Raw genomic sequence first — 13753 nt, forward strand, 5'->3', positions numbered from 1 at the left:
GGCCAGAGAGATGCTGGCGCTCACTCAGGAGGAGAGACGTCTGGATGAGCTCATTCAGACCTGCACGCGTAACGTCCAGCACATGACTGAGGAGATCCACAGTCAAAAATATCCTTTACTCTAGAAGTCAGCTGTAGTTTCTCAAGTGTGTAAGCTCTAAAAGGAATGGAAGTAATTCCCTGTTGTGTCCTTAACCTTTCTCACATATGCCTACGTGACCTATCAGGACATCCAAAGAATAAAGAGTCTAAAAGACCAAACTGTCATAGCGGTTAAAGCACCATCTGAAACGAAGTTGGAGGTGCCTGACCCAAAGGAGGTAAATAATTTTAAGTTTGAGTTTATGCATGCAAAGAGCTTTACACCCCAAGAAAGAAACAAGTCTATGACCATTTGCAGTCTTGCCATGTATATAGTGTGTTGTGTGTGTATATACTCAAAAGCCTTGTTGGTAATCCATTTTAAATGCTTGTTTAACAACAGCCATGTAAATGTCCAATTATTGCACTGATATAAATGTCACACACTTAAAGAACACTGTAAACATCCCGGTATTCTTTCATTTACATTTGAGCATTTGATAGACGCTGCTTTTTGCATTGCATTCAAGGTACACGTTTGCTTTACCTGGCAACAACAGTGGTCTTGCTCGCACCTGTTCTACTGTTTTAGAATGCGTATTAAGAACCAGAACTAAATTGTTACAGATTCCTGACTTCTTAGTATTGTTATCGGTATTCATTATCTCCTGACTAGGGATGTGCATTTCAAGCAAAAGTATTAATTGATTATAGCTGGGTATTATTGCATTAGTAGTCGATAATCGCCCACGCATGCATACACACACCCATAAAAAGAGAGTCAGAGAGACTATCCAGGCTTTCATTATGTATGATGATATACTGTTTAATTCGGTAGCGAAAGGTCTGTCCTAACCCAAGCCCAATTGATGGTTGTATGATTGCTGAAACACATGAATATAACATAACCGAATGACGGCACTTATTAACACAATCCGTTGATTATCAACCGCTAAGGCTGTAGGAGCCCAGGACATTTCTATTTTTAAAATGAGCGTGAACATTAATAGCATTTTTAATGGAAAAATAGGAAACCAAGGCAAGCTCCAGTTTTCTCCTCAACTCATTATATAGAATGCAATCATGCCCACGAGCCAAACGTGCTTTTCAGATTCTTAACATCCAAGTTAGAGACACATGCATGTAAACTCAACATCATCCATAAAGTGTTCATCCTGGCTACTTGTTTCTGGAAGATGTGCTGAGAGAAATAACTTTACCTCAGGAAAAGAACACTGCGTGATGCGTCGCACCGTTAAATCCAGTGGAGAATACCATTCTGATGAGTACCCCAAGACTACTTGCATCTGTTGTCATTCTGACATAACTTGTACACATTTTACCAGTTAGACTTTTCCCAAACTATAATTTAACTACATTTTAAATACATGAAATCAAGTGAAACATTTTGAAATGTCTCATTGTTTAAATGTCTCACAACAACAGGATGTTTAACGTTTTAACATGTAAAACCAGATATAGAAGTAGTGACTGTTAACACGATGTATGAATGTTTGGAACAAAGGTGTTACTGTTAAAGTATCATTGTTTAGATTAATATATTCAATCATTTGTCCTCGACCTTCACGGTATTTTACAATACTGATCATTACAAAGCAACTTTACAGAAAATTACGTTTCTACAATATTTAGTAGTAGCTTATAAGTGGTGACTGTCAGTTTGTTTGGATATGACAGGATTTTTCAGAAAAACTATAGTCCGCTGCAAATGTCTCAACCAAAAAAAAATTCTAACAAAAGGTTACTCGGTGGTTTACAGTAGTATCAAATGTACTTAAAAACATACTAAAAGTTTACCAAAGTTCGACTCCAAGAAAGGCCCCGTTTTCAAAATGGCAGCCGTCAGGTCCTTACAATGACCATTACTCCTTTTCTTTCCTCATAGACCAGAAATATTGGTACCTGATACATGTTTTGGCCATGTAATATCCATCATGCAAATATGCTAATTAGAATAAGTGATTACAAGTCCAATTATATATTAACGCAATTGGTTACAAGCATATTCATGGAAAAAATATGTACAATTTCCCTTAAGTACAGGTACATGTAAAAAAAAAATAGAATATTACGGAAAAGTTATTTTTTTATTTATTTAATTTAAAGCAGACTTTTTATATTCTAGATTCATTGTGCACAAACTGAAATATTAAAAGCGTTTTTTTGCTTTAGTTCTGATGGTTACGACTTACAGCTTCAGTATCTTAAATTAGAATATTTTGTCAAAGATCAATCAAAAAAAGATGTACAATACAGATGTTCAAGATCTCCAAAGTAGGTTTAATTAATTACCCCATAGTTTCTCTGTGAGGTTCAGTTCCAGTGAGTTGGCTGGCCAATCAAGCACAGTAATTTTATGGTGAGCAAACCACTTGGAAGTGGTTTAGGCACTGTGGATGGGTGCTAAATTCCTGCTGCAAAATTAAATCCGCATCTCCATTAAGCTAGTTGGTAGATGGAAGCCTAAAGTGCTCAAATCCCCTGGTTAGATGGCTGCGTTGACTTTGACTTCAATGACTTCAGAAACTTCACACTGGACTTCAGATTCTGTGCCTCTCCAGTCTTCCTCCAGACTCCAAACCTTGATTTCCAAATGAAATGCAAAATTTACTTTCATCTGAAAAGAGGACTGTGGTCCACTGAGCAACAGTCCAGTTCTTTTTCCCCTTACCCCAGGTGAAATGCTTCTGATGTTTTTTCTGGTTCAGTAGTGTCTTGGTTCTAGGAATGTGACGGCTTTCAGCCCTTTTCTTGAAGAAGTCTGAGTGTGATGACCGTTGATGCGCTGACTCTGGCTTCAGTCCACTTCTTGTGAAGGTCTCCCAAGTTCTTGAATCGCTTTTTCTGACAATCTTCCCAAGGCTGAAGTCATCCCTGTGGCTTGTGCACCTTTACCTATCACACTTTTTCCTTCCAGTCGACTTTCTATAAATATATTTTGATACAGCACTCAGTGAATAGCCAGCCCTTTCAGTGATGATCTATGTGGCTTACTCTCCTTGTGAAGGATGTTGATGATTGTCTTCTGGACCACTGTCAAGTCTGTAGTCTTTCCAATAATTGTGGTTGCATGTTCAAGCTTTTGAGGGGGAAGTATTAACCGGAAAAAAAAGTGAAATAACCGACTTGGGAATATTAGGTCAGTTAGCGCTTCTGAATTTTGATTTTGATTACTTTTTAATTAATCGTCCAGCCCTAGAGTACAGGATCTAATAAACATGTTGTTGGTTTAGATACAGTAAGTTTATTTGGCACTTCCTTTCCTATAGTTGTGAAGCACTGCAGTCTGTCTTTGGGTGCGATGGATGAAACTGAAGTGTTAGACACTGTAGAATCTACATTCGCTATTGTATTTATAATGTTATCTATTTTATCAGTGAAGAAATTCATGAAGTCATTACTATTAAATGTTGATGGAATAGTAAGGACAAGAAGTCACAGGAAATTTTAGTTCTTTCACTGCTTATCGCACCTAATAGGTCAAAATGCCCACTTTGGCAAGTATTCTTGTAAACACAGTTGGGAAGTGAATTTAACAGTTGGGAGCAAATTTGGATATTCGTATATTGAATTTATGCATTAGGTCTTAAGTTTTAAATGGAGGTGAAAATCAAATTTTGAAGATCAATATTAATCGGAGTATTAATAAAAATTGTAACCATATAATCTTAGGCAAGAGTACAGAGGGAGCCTTTACAGTTCTTGGCATATTGAGTCATGGCTGTAATGACTTAAAGTTGAGTGAATTTGATGTTAAGTCAATACAAGTTAAGATTTCAAGATTAACAAGCTTTACAAGTTTAGTCTAGATTTGTATTTGTTCAACCAGTAAATATAACGATGATAAAAAGGTTGAGTGATTGCTGATGTGACTAAACAATTTATTTAATTCAGAGAGCAAAACTAAAATCAGGATTGAATAACATTTTCACTCACCAGCAAATTTGTCAACCAATTTGTAGCCAATCAAATTTCTACAAGCCTAAAAAAAATAAGAAATAAACCAGATTATCGAAGTCTGTTAAAATTCGGACCTCCCTTTTCTTAAAATGTCACCTATATAGTTAGTTATTTATTTATTAATTATACTGGGGTGGCATGGTTCGCTGAAAAAAAAAAACAAGCAGTTTTGGTTCACCACACACAGTTCGGCACGTGCTGGGACCGCGGTTCAATTTAAATCTGACAAAGTGTCTGCAATATGGTTTGCTGTAAATGGCACGTAAAATAAACTGGGTTCAGCTAATATGTTTTTGTTGATGGATGCGCATTCTGGCTTCCCAGACATTACAACAACTGAGAGGAAAAAAAAAAAAAAAAAAAACCTTAGACAAACCATTCACTTTTGTTCAACGTGAATAACGTATGCTGGATTATGAGTGGTCATTTATTCCATCATCACCCAGGTGCTGATAGTGTGCTCACAGATGAGACCTGAACAGCACATGTTGATATGTTTAAACTAAACTCATTTAAACATTTAAGAGCCAGAGGATGCGAGCTTGCGCACAATGAGAAGTTTTGTGCATGCGCTTATCCGAAGCGTGCAAACCCACGCCTCAGAATGAGTACCAATATTAAGATCTCTTTGAAGTTTTGTTTAAATGGACAAATCCAGACAAAAATTGTTGAAATGCCCATCTTGGTAAGTATCCTACAGCAGACATAGCCGGCTGAACGTAGGCCACTGTATCAGTGTATTCTCTTAAAGTGACAGTCTTTAAATTTAATTGAACTGCAACAAGGAAATCACTCACTCTGGATTTAAAAAGCTTTTGTAACTTTTTGTAATTTATGCAGTCTAAAATGCAATGCTGTTTTACATTTGATTACTTTATTCAATTTATTTATCTAAACTAATGCTAGACCTCCCTAAATAAAATAAAAAAACTGAATCACTCTTTATTTTTTGTTTCTTTACTTTATTGTATTTATTTGTGCTGTTGCTTGTAGTTGGATAGGATGTATGATTTTTTTTCTTTTTTTTTTTTTCTTTTTTTTAGGTTTTGGTTTTCCATAAACCTAGCACATACCGAACTGTAATGAAAGCATGGCTCTTAAAACCTATATATATATATATATATATATATATATATATATATATATATATATATATATATATATATATATATATATATATATATATATATATATATATATATATATATATATATATATATAATTATTATTATTTATTATTTTTTTTATGGGAAAATACAGTAATTGTTACTTTTGGCTTGTACAACAATGGTTTCTGTTGGCTCCTTTCATGTTCTTAAATTGCTTAAGCTTATTTCACAATATCGGAACGAAAGATCAGGAAAACCCCCATAAATATACCTGTCATTAGACCCTCTCCTCAAAGAAATCAAGAGCAAAGATAAGACCGATTAAAACAGCAGGTGTGAACAGTAATGTTTTCCTCGTCTCCTTGTGATCTGATTGACCCAATGCGTTACTTTGGCTCTAGTAGAGGCAGCTCATTGAAGTGAAAGTGATTTTAGATTTGTTCCTTTTATACTAATGTCCTTTGTCCATTCAGAGTTTGGAGGTCCACCTGAGTAGCTCCAAGGGTCCCATTGACGTTTTCCTCTGTACGGATGGAGGTGACTCCGGCCTTGATGTGAATGGAAATCACCCTGCGTTTCTCAAAGTCTCCCAAGGTAAGAACTTCTACAGCAGAGCTTCTACATCTGTTCCTTCCAAAAAAAAAAAATTCCTATTTATCTTTTCAGAAGCCGCTACAGATGGAATGGCTGATGGTGTGAAGACGAACGGCTGTGTCAATGGTTATGGGCCCCTGACTGGAAGTGCCCCCATGTCACCCCTCAGTTCTTCCTTGTCCTCCATTCTCCAACAGCCGGAAGAGTCCATCCCCTTCGTGTCGCTGTCTCCTGCTCTTCTCAGCGATGAATACATGCTGGGTTTGGGTGATGAGCAGGGTATAAGTGATCTGTTTGACTCCTGCGACCTGGACACGCTAGCGCTGGATGACCTGCTCAGAATATGAGCAAAGCCATCTGGACCTGTTTTCAAACTAGTTGACGGTGCTTAAGTTCCTGAATGAAATCTGGATTGGTGAGGATGAACTACAGACTGAATTTCATGAATTCTTGTTGAATTTGACATTGACAGTTTACACTTTGATCATGGGATCCAAGGTTTCTGTTGTCTGATACTGTACAGATGGGTTTCTGTACCCTAATGTTGTTTTAAAGTTATTTTTAGTGTGGTGAATTGCATGAGCTGTGATTTTGTCTATGAACTTTGTCGTACTGGTCGTGATGGTCACCTCTACAAATAACACCCAAAGGTCACAAGTTCTTTAAAATATCAAGAGTATTTCTCAACTCTCAATGTTAATGTTTTTGTCCTTTTGAGATAATCTAGTGGCTTGCTTTCATGAGAGAGAGAAAAAGGAAACCTCTCCAGTTTCCACATGATCTAAATATCAAAGATCAGCGAGAAATTCATTTATTGAATGATCCAAAGTGCATTTGGTGCTCTGTTATTATGCTTTTTGCCAGTGTTGAGTATTTCAGGGCACTGATCAAGGAGCGAGTGCTTTGTGTGGTGATTTTAGTGATCTCTGGGTAAAATCAGATTGGAGCTACAGTGTCTTGTCCCTTGTTACCAAATGAGTTGTGCAAAGAAATTAGGAAAAGACTTGTTCATCCATTTCGATGTGATTCAAATAACAATGTAATGAAGTACTACAGGTTTGGCCAAATTTTTTTTCTTTTTTTTCTTTTTTTCACAAACTGAAGTGTGAATGATCCTCATCTACTCCCCTTTTAATGTTGAATGTATTTCAGTATCTGAATTGCACTGAAGATTGAAGCCATCATGGACACATGACATGAAACATTGTGTCCCACAGAAATTGTTTTTAATTTTCCGGATAAGCCTCATTACATTCTTTTAAACAGGTCACGGTTCTAATATATATTTTTGTCTTTATTCCTCCAATCCTGCAAATTAATCTAAGCCGATCTGTTACTTTAGTTGTATTTTCTGTAACCTTTTTAGGAAAGTTAAATTGTTTAATGCTTCAAATGTTAAATAACTTAATGCAGTTTTTGCTGTGGTTAAAGTAAATTATGGTCCATCATTCTGAATTGGTGCTACTGCTCACTAGTTCTCTTGATTCTGCGTTGGAATGAAGGTGTTGGTCGTGTATGCATAGATAAATGTTATGATTGATCACCAGTATGTATTCTATTCTACGGTGTGGGTTGATTTTACTCCAAGAAGTAGAACTTGATCTTATTATTTTGTGTGTGCGCCAATGTGTGTGGAAATGTGAAGTTTTATATGTGGATTATAAACTGCACATTAACTGTTTGCAAATAGATTTTAATAAAATTATGAATTTCTGCATATAAAAGATGTCAATCTTTTGTTTATTTGGTTTGTTGGAGATGATGAAAAATGCGTTAAGCAATGATTTCAGTTTATAGAACTAGTTTTCTTCTCATATCCTTAATCAGTGATAGACATTGGTCATTGAGGAGATGGTTACCGAACATCATAACTGGTTTGTAGGAAATGTGCAAAAAAACTCATTACAAATGAAATGTCTGGTATTAATTGAAATGGGGGAAAAAGGAAAAAAAAATGTCTGTCATATAAGGCAATGAGGGGAAAAAGTGTAGTGACACATCAGGAGTAAGCTGAATCACTGGGGAATTTGTAAAGAAGGTTCTAAATAATATATTAAATATAATAAATATTGGACGGGTTGTTGAATTAACTTTTTTTTTTTTTTTTTTAATTAAAACACTAGTTGTGTAATGTTCCTCTAATGTGCTGTGAAATGTATTTTATTTTAGTTTTGAATGACTAATTTAAATGATTTCTGCATTGAGGTACAATGTGATGCCTGTCTTCCCCTCCCTTGCCATTAGATGGCATGTTCTTCATTTGAAAGAGAAATGTCTCTCAACCACAATCTTGGCATCGTTCCACTCATAATCAATGCAGGGACATTAAATGTAGCTCTTACACTGCTGCTTTCAAAACCAAACCACATTTTTTATCTCTCTCTCTCACACGAAGGTTTTCTTATTTACTTTATATGGCTTCCTTTAGTGCATGATAAATTATATTATGCTCATTTCAAATCCTTTTGAAGACATTATTTATTATTAAATATTTAATTTCATATTATTTTTTGTGAGTCCCATCAGAACTGCTTTCAGAATAAACAGACTCGTTCTTCTACAGATGTCCTTTATCTTGCCACGTTTAGATTAGTAATGTGCCTAGGCTCTTTGTCTGCAAGAAGCAGCAGTGAATGGGCAGGCAATCTATGATGTAATTTGTTTTGAGTGGCGCCCCTCTCGTTTGCCTGTAGGGGGCACTGTTGAGACACCAAAGAGGGCCCAGACACACTTAACCTAATTCCCCAGTTTTGCTTGCCAGACACTAGGTTCATGGAAAGTCACAGATTTTTATCAGTTCTTCAAATTCCAGCATCCATCCAGCAGTTAAAACAAATGACTGCAGCTGTTCTCATTGGTCATGTGAAAACTGATATTTGTGTGCCCTCGATTAATGCTTCATTCAGCTGCTGCTGCGGTCCACACAGGCTCCGGTGGGAAATTTCAAGCCAGACAGTTGCAAAGCACCCCTTATTTTAGCCCATGTGCTCAAAGAGCCACAACACCCTGTTGATCTGCCACACAGTGATCTGATTTTGTAAGTAATAATAATGTTCTGCGGTGTCCAATGTGTTCCCTTAAGTGCTACAGTAAAGCTGAAACGTACACACGGCGGACACGTGTGCACATGCACGGCATACGCTGCTTCTCATTCATAAAGGCGCACGCCGTGTTTTAATGGATACTGATTGGATGAGGGCTACGCTACGCTGCAATTCGCCGCATCCTATGTGGCCAATCAGAAGCAGGCTGCTCTTCATTCCCTCTGCTCTCTGTTTCAGAGTTTCAGTAGTGAGTCTGCCTGCTCTACTGGATCCTTTTTTCTGCCACAGTGTTTGCAGCAGTGGCCAGAGCTCACTATAAACAAGGATAACGTAATGCTGTGAAGCATCCTAGAACACCATATACATGTTTTGAAACCCATCTGCATAGGTGATCTTATCCAGAATGATTTGTAGTCATATTTCTAGTTATTATGTTCAGGGAGAGATGTTTGCACACCATGAAAAGCAGTCATGGGGTCTGTTTGGGCGAAGTGTAGTAGCGGATACCAAGGCAACTGTATGACTGTTATGACAGAATGCTAATGAATCTAACTATTATTGATATGCTGTGCTATTTTTGATTCTTACTTCTTGTTTGGGAGTTTGATTGACATTCTAATTTATATCACATCAGAAGGATGTTTTTCAGCATTAGCTGACTGACTGTTATGACAGGACTGTAGTGAAACTAACAACTATTGATATATCGTGCTATTTTTTGATTCTTGTTTGCATGTTTAACTGAAATTATTATTTAGATCACTTTAGAACAATTTCTTTTAGTATTTGCCTGTGTCTCCTAAGAAAATTATAATGATTACCCTGCTGGAAATGTGTTTCATTTACAGATGTTTGAGATCTAAACCCATGATGCATCGTTTGTGGATTGAATTAGTAGCTGGACAGCTGCTTCTTCAGACGACTGACTGAATGACCACACAAGATATTACCCCATACCCCACGTGTTTAGCATTATTTACAATAAATGGCATGCATGTGTTTTGTTTTATTTTTCACTAAATAATTGTCTGTGGTTATTTGCATTGACATCCATGGGTCACATGTTATATACAGTACTGAATAACCCTTGTGAAAAAGACATGCTTAATATGCTAAAGTGTGAATTGAATGCAATGTTTTGTGTTTTAATTGTAATAAATTGTGTAATAGTTTTTAAAATTTTATAAATTGTATTAGTATAGTTAAATTTGTATTAAATGCATGTAGCGACTATTATATTGTTCCCCACTTTAGTAGGACTTAAACACATTTGTATTGTAATATTATGAAATAAAGCGCACTTGGACTTTTAGTTAATTAATATTATATTATCTGCAAATACAATTTATGAAAATATACTTTTAAAGGTATGACGTACACTACAAGTGCACATTCAGTAGAATTTGATAATGCTTTTTGGTTGGTGTCTTTCACAAAGATTTCTTCCGTTTGCCTATTGAACTTACGTAAGATTGTTATATATGCGTTTGATCTGAATACAGTCACAAAAAAAGCAAGCAGTTCAGTGATGGATAATTAATCAGACAGAATTGTGTTGTCAGTAAGAATAATAGAATGAATTCTCAAAAGAAAGATATTACGTCTGATTCTGAAGAATGACTGTCGATAGCTCTTAATGGCATGACTTACTGAGTCTGTATGTGTTTATTTGATTATGATTCCTACTGTAATTAATTATAAGCAAACTGATGGTGAGACATGAAAACAGTTATTCACATATACATACACTAACATCCTTACTGCATTAATATTATAGGCTCAATAAAAGCATGAACTACATTTTTTAAAGGAGAACCCCTGACGTTTGGCACATTGGCTTGTCTCTTTCATGCACTAACCCCAGCTGTCGGGATGAGGTAATGTGTGCCCCCTGCATGAGCGGCAGCCAGTGACCGCCACTTTAAATTAGCCCTGGTGAGCGGCCAGTTTGTAATGCTGGAACAGCACATGGCTGCTACCCACTAGTGACAAACTCAGTCCAATTCACATTCAGTTAATGCGAAATTAATGTAACATTTGCTGAACGTGGCACCTTCTTGTAAGAAGTGACAGAGCAGCTGTTGTCTGCGTAATGCTCCAGTTGCTCCTACACAGACAGAAGCACACGAACTTCCTCCCAAACCCACCTGTGAACCGCAGATACTGTGTTAGGTTCCGGAAGTGGTCCCTGGCCTGGTCATTTGCATAGCATTTGCATATAGTTGCCCCCCATAGCCTGCTAGTAATGTCAAGAGGCTAAATTAACTAGTTTTCCGTTTGCATCTCATTTGCATGGAAGCTGCTTAACCGAGGTTGCTCTGATAGGTGACCTTAATTGCCTTCGTCCTTGTGCAGGGAGAAAGCAGTCTCTGATTACAATTAATTTAATTAAGGAAAGCATCATTATGACCAAGAGAATACATTTGCATGCTGTCAGGATAGGGATGTGCAAGCTGTTCCCAATCAAGCTGCGTTTTGCACGTGTAGATGTTCTGTCATACTTTTCGTAAGGATGAAAAATTAGGCCAGGCTATGATGAGTGTTGCCTTCATCAGCGCGATCAATCTCACTCAGAAAAGAAGCAGATGCATTCATTACATTAGCAGGGGAGGTTCATAGTTTCTGTCAAGTTATCTAGAGTCTCAGCCTCAATGTCTGCCCCAACTTGAACAAGGCTCCAGTCAACTTCATAGGATGCATGGAATAACTCAAAACATCGGATTCGGATTCTTCATTGAAGCACTTTATTAAAATCTTTTAACAGCAACTTGGTCTTCTTCTGCTTATTTTCAGAGTTCAATTCAGATGCTTAGCTCAGATGCTTAGCTTAATAACCTATACAGAGAATATATAGATATGAGTCACTACACACAGTAATACAGTCATTTAAAGAGGTTTTAACTTATTTAAATTACAACCAATGTTACTAGAATACGCACAAATCATAAATACAGTGCAAACTGGTTTAACAACACTAAATCAAATGCATTTACTGCACATGACCAGATAGCATGTTAAATGCTAAACCTGCTAGCATCAATAAACAACTTGCAAGACATTCACAATTGATCTCTTTAACAGTCAATAAAAGAGTCTTTATCCTACCAGTAGCTTCTATAAAGTTGATGAACACATTGTGGCTTTTCACCGCCGTCTCAGCATTTGGTTTACTCCAAACATGCTTTAGCAATCTTTCTCCAGTATCAGTAGCACCACCAACTTGGGTAGGAGAAGCACATTAACCTTGCCTACAGAGATCCCCCTGCTCACTACTAATCACCAAAGCACACCTGGTTCTATTTAACATGTGAAGTTTTTGATGGCCAATCAGCTTCCGGAACTCCTCCAGGTTATACTGCGGGTTCACAACCAATAGATCTACTGCTTTTAATCAAGGTTAATTTAATCAGATGGACTCTTCCTTACTTAATGAGGAATACATCTCACTCAATTCCTAAATGAACTTAACACCTCCCACTTGACCTACTGGTCAGATGACCCAAGGAGGTCACACACCCATTTTGGCAGGACTTGAATCTCTTTGTTCTTCAACAGGAATCAAAACCACCAAGCGTCTAACATCTCGGTGCAGAATTGTAGCTGGGATTTTGTTACAAAGTTTCTTCGCCAGTTTGACATCCTTAGTCATTTCTGCTCGACTTGGTTTAACAATTGATACTGGGTAGCTGGGAAATGCTCTCACCATGACATCCCTTACTATTCCTTTCTTGTCTACATTTACACAGATGACTCTGGCCAACTTGTACTGGCCTCTTAAAGCATTCTGGTCAGCCAGCCATACCACATCTCCCACAGCAACATTTCGCTCCTTAGTATGCCACTTGTTTCTTACAAATAGGTTAGGCCCTGCTAACTGACACCATCTTCTCCAGAACTTGTTGACATTTTCCTGGATAACTCTTAGTCTTTTGTATGGATAACCTTCAAACTCAAAACTTCCTTGATCTCCTCTTTTCCCAGTACGTCCCAGAAGAAGAGAGTTTGGACTTACGTATTCCACGCAGTCTTCTCGACTTTGTGTCCTTGCATCAATTGGTCTTTCATTGACCAAATTAGCTGCAGTGTAAAGAAAGGTTTGAAATTCCCCCCATGTCATAACTTCATTACACCCCAGATTCTGGAGGGCTCGCTTAACCAGACGGACAGCTGCTTCTGCTGCTCCATTTCTATGAGGGGAATCTGCAGGATGAATTTTCCAAGACCACTCTGTGCTATACTTGGCTGCTTCAATTTCTAACTTTACCTTGTCTTGTCGTTCTAGGAACCTGTGAAGATCTTCAAGAACAGACTTGGCCCCAATAAAATTTGACCCAGAGTCTGACCACAATTTCCTTGGATGTCCCCTTAAAGCTGTAAATCTTTGGTATGCCAGCATAAATCCTTCTGTTGATTGATTACTAACAAGATCAGTATGGATAGCTCTTGATGCCATACAACAGAAGACAATTCCCCAAACTTTCAGTCCCGTCCTCTTCTTTACCTCATCTTTTACTACATAAGGCCCAAACAAATCCAGAGTTGTAAACTCAAAAGGTGCAGCCGGTTCAAACCGCTCTGATGGAAGGTCTCCCATAATCTGTTGGCATTGCTTTGCCCTTGCCTTTCTGCAGGTCACACAGCAGTCGACAGATTTCTTAGCCAATCTGCGGCCTTTTACCACCCAAGCTTTTCTTCTCATCCTTAACAAAGTTCCAGCCACTCCTTCATGGTTTACTTGATGAGCTTCCTGAGCCAGAAGCTTAGACAAATATGCATTATATGGTAAGATTGGGACTGCAGTTTTATCCTCATTGAAGATCTGAATTCTTCCTCCACAAACTAACAGTCCAGAGTTTCCATCTTTGTACACTGCCAACCTGCTGAGGGTAGTATTAGGAAAGATCACATTCTCCTGGGCAGCTAGAAAGAGGTCTGCATAAGCATT

General features: G+C 37.5%; 1 protein-coding gene across 2 annotated transcripts in view; it reads left to right on the forward strand.

Moving 5' to 3' along the window:
- LOC113113477 (transcription factor E2F3-like) overlaps nucleotides 1–6519 on the forward strand; it is a 9434-nt gene extending 2915 nt beyond the window's left edge. Inside the window, exons 4-7 of one of the 2 annotated variants that reach the window (XM_026279672.1) lie at nucleotides 1–108; nucleotides 205–319; nucleotides 5644–5764; nucleotides 5840–6519. The exon at nucleotides 1–108 is cut by the window's left edge and continues 60 nt beyond it. In XM_026279672.1, the coding sequence (XP_026135457.1) occupies nucleotides 1–108; nucleotides 205–319; nucleotides 5644–5764; nucleotides 5840–6111 (616 nt within the window). In that variant the 3' untranslated portion in view covers nucleotides 6112–6519. Of the gene's footprint in view, nucleotides 109–204; nucleotides 320–5643; nucleotides 5765–5836 lie in introns of both variants that reach the window. The other variant, XM_026279671.1, reaches the window with a different exon arrangement.
- The last annotated feature ends 7234 nt before the right edge of the window (nucleotides 6520–13753 follow it).

The sequence above is a fragment of the Carassius auratus genome, chromosome 14 (genome assembly GCF_003368295.1).
Source record: "Carassius auratus strain Wakin chromosome 14, ASM336829v1, whole genome shotgun sequence".
Taxonomy (NCBI): Eukaryota; Metazoa; Chordata; class Actinopteri; order Cypriniformes; family Cyprinidae; genus Carassius; species Carassius auratus.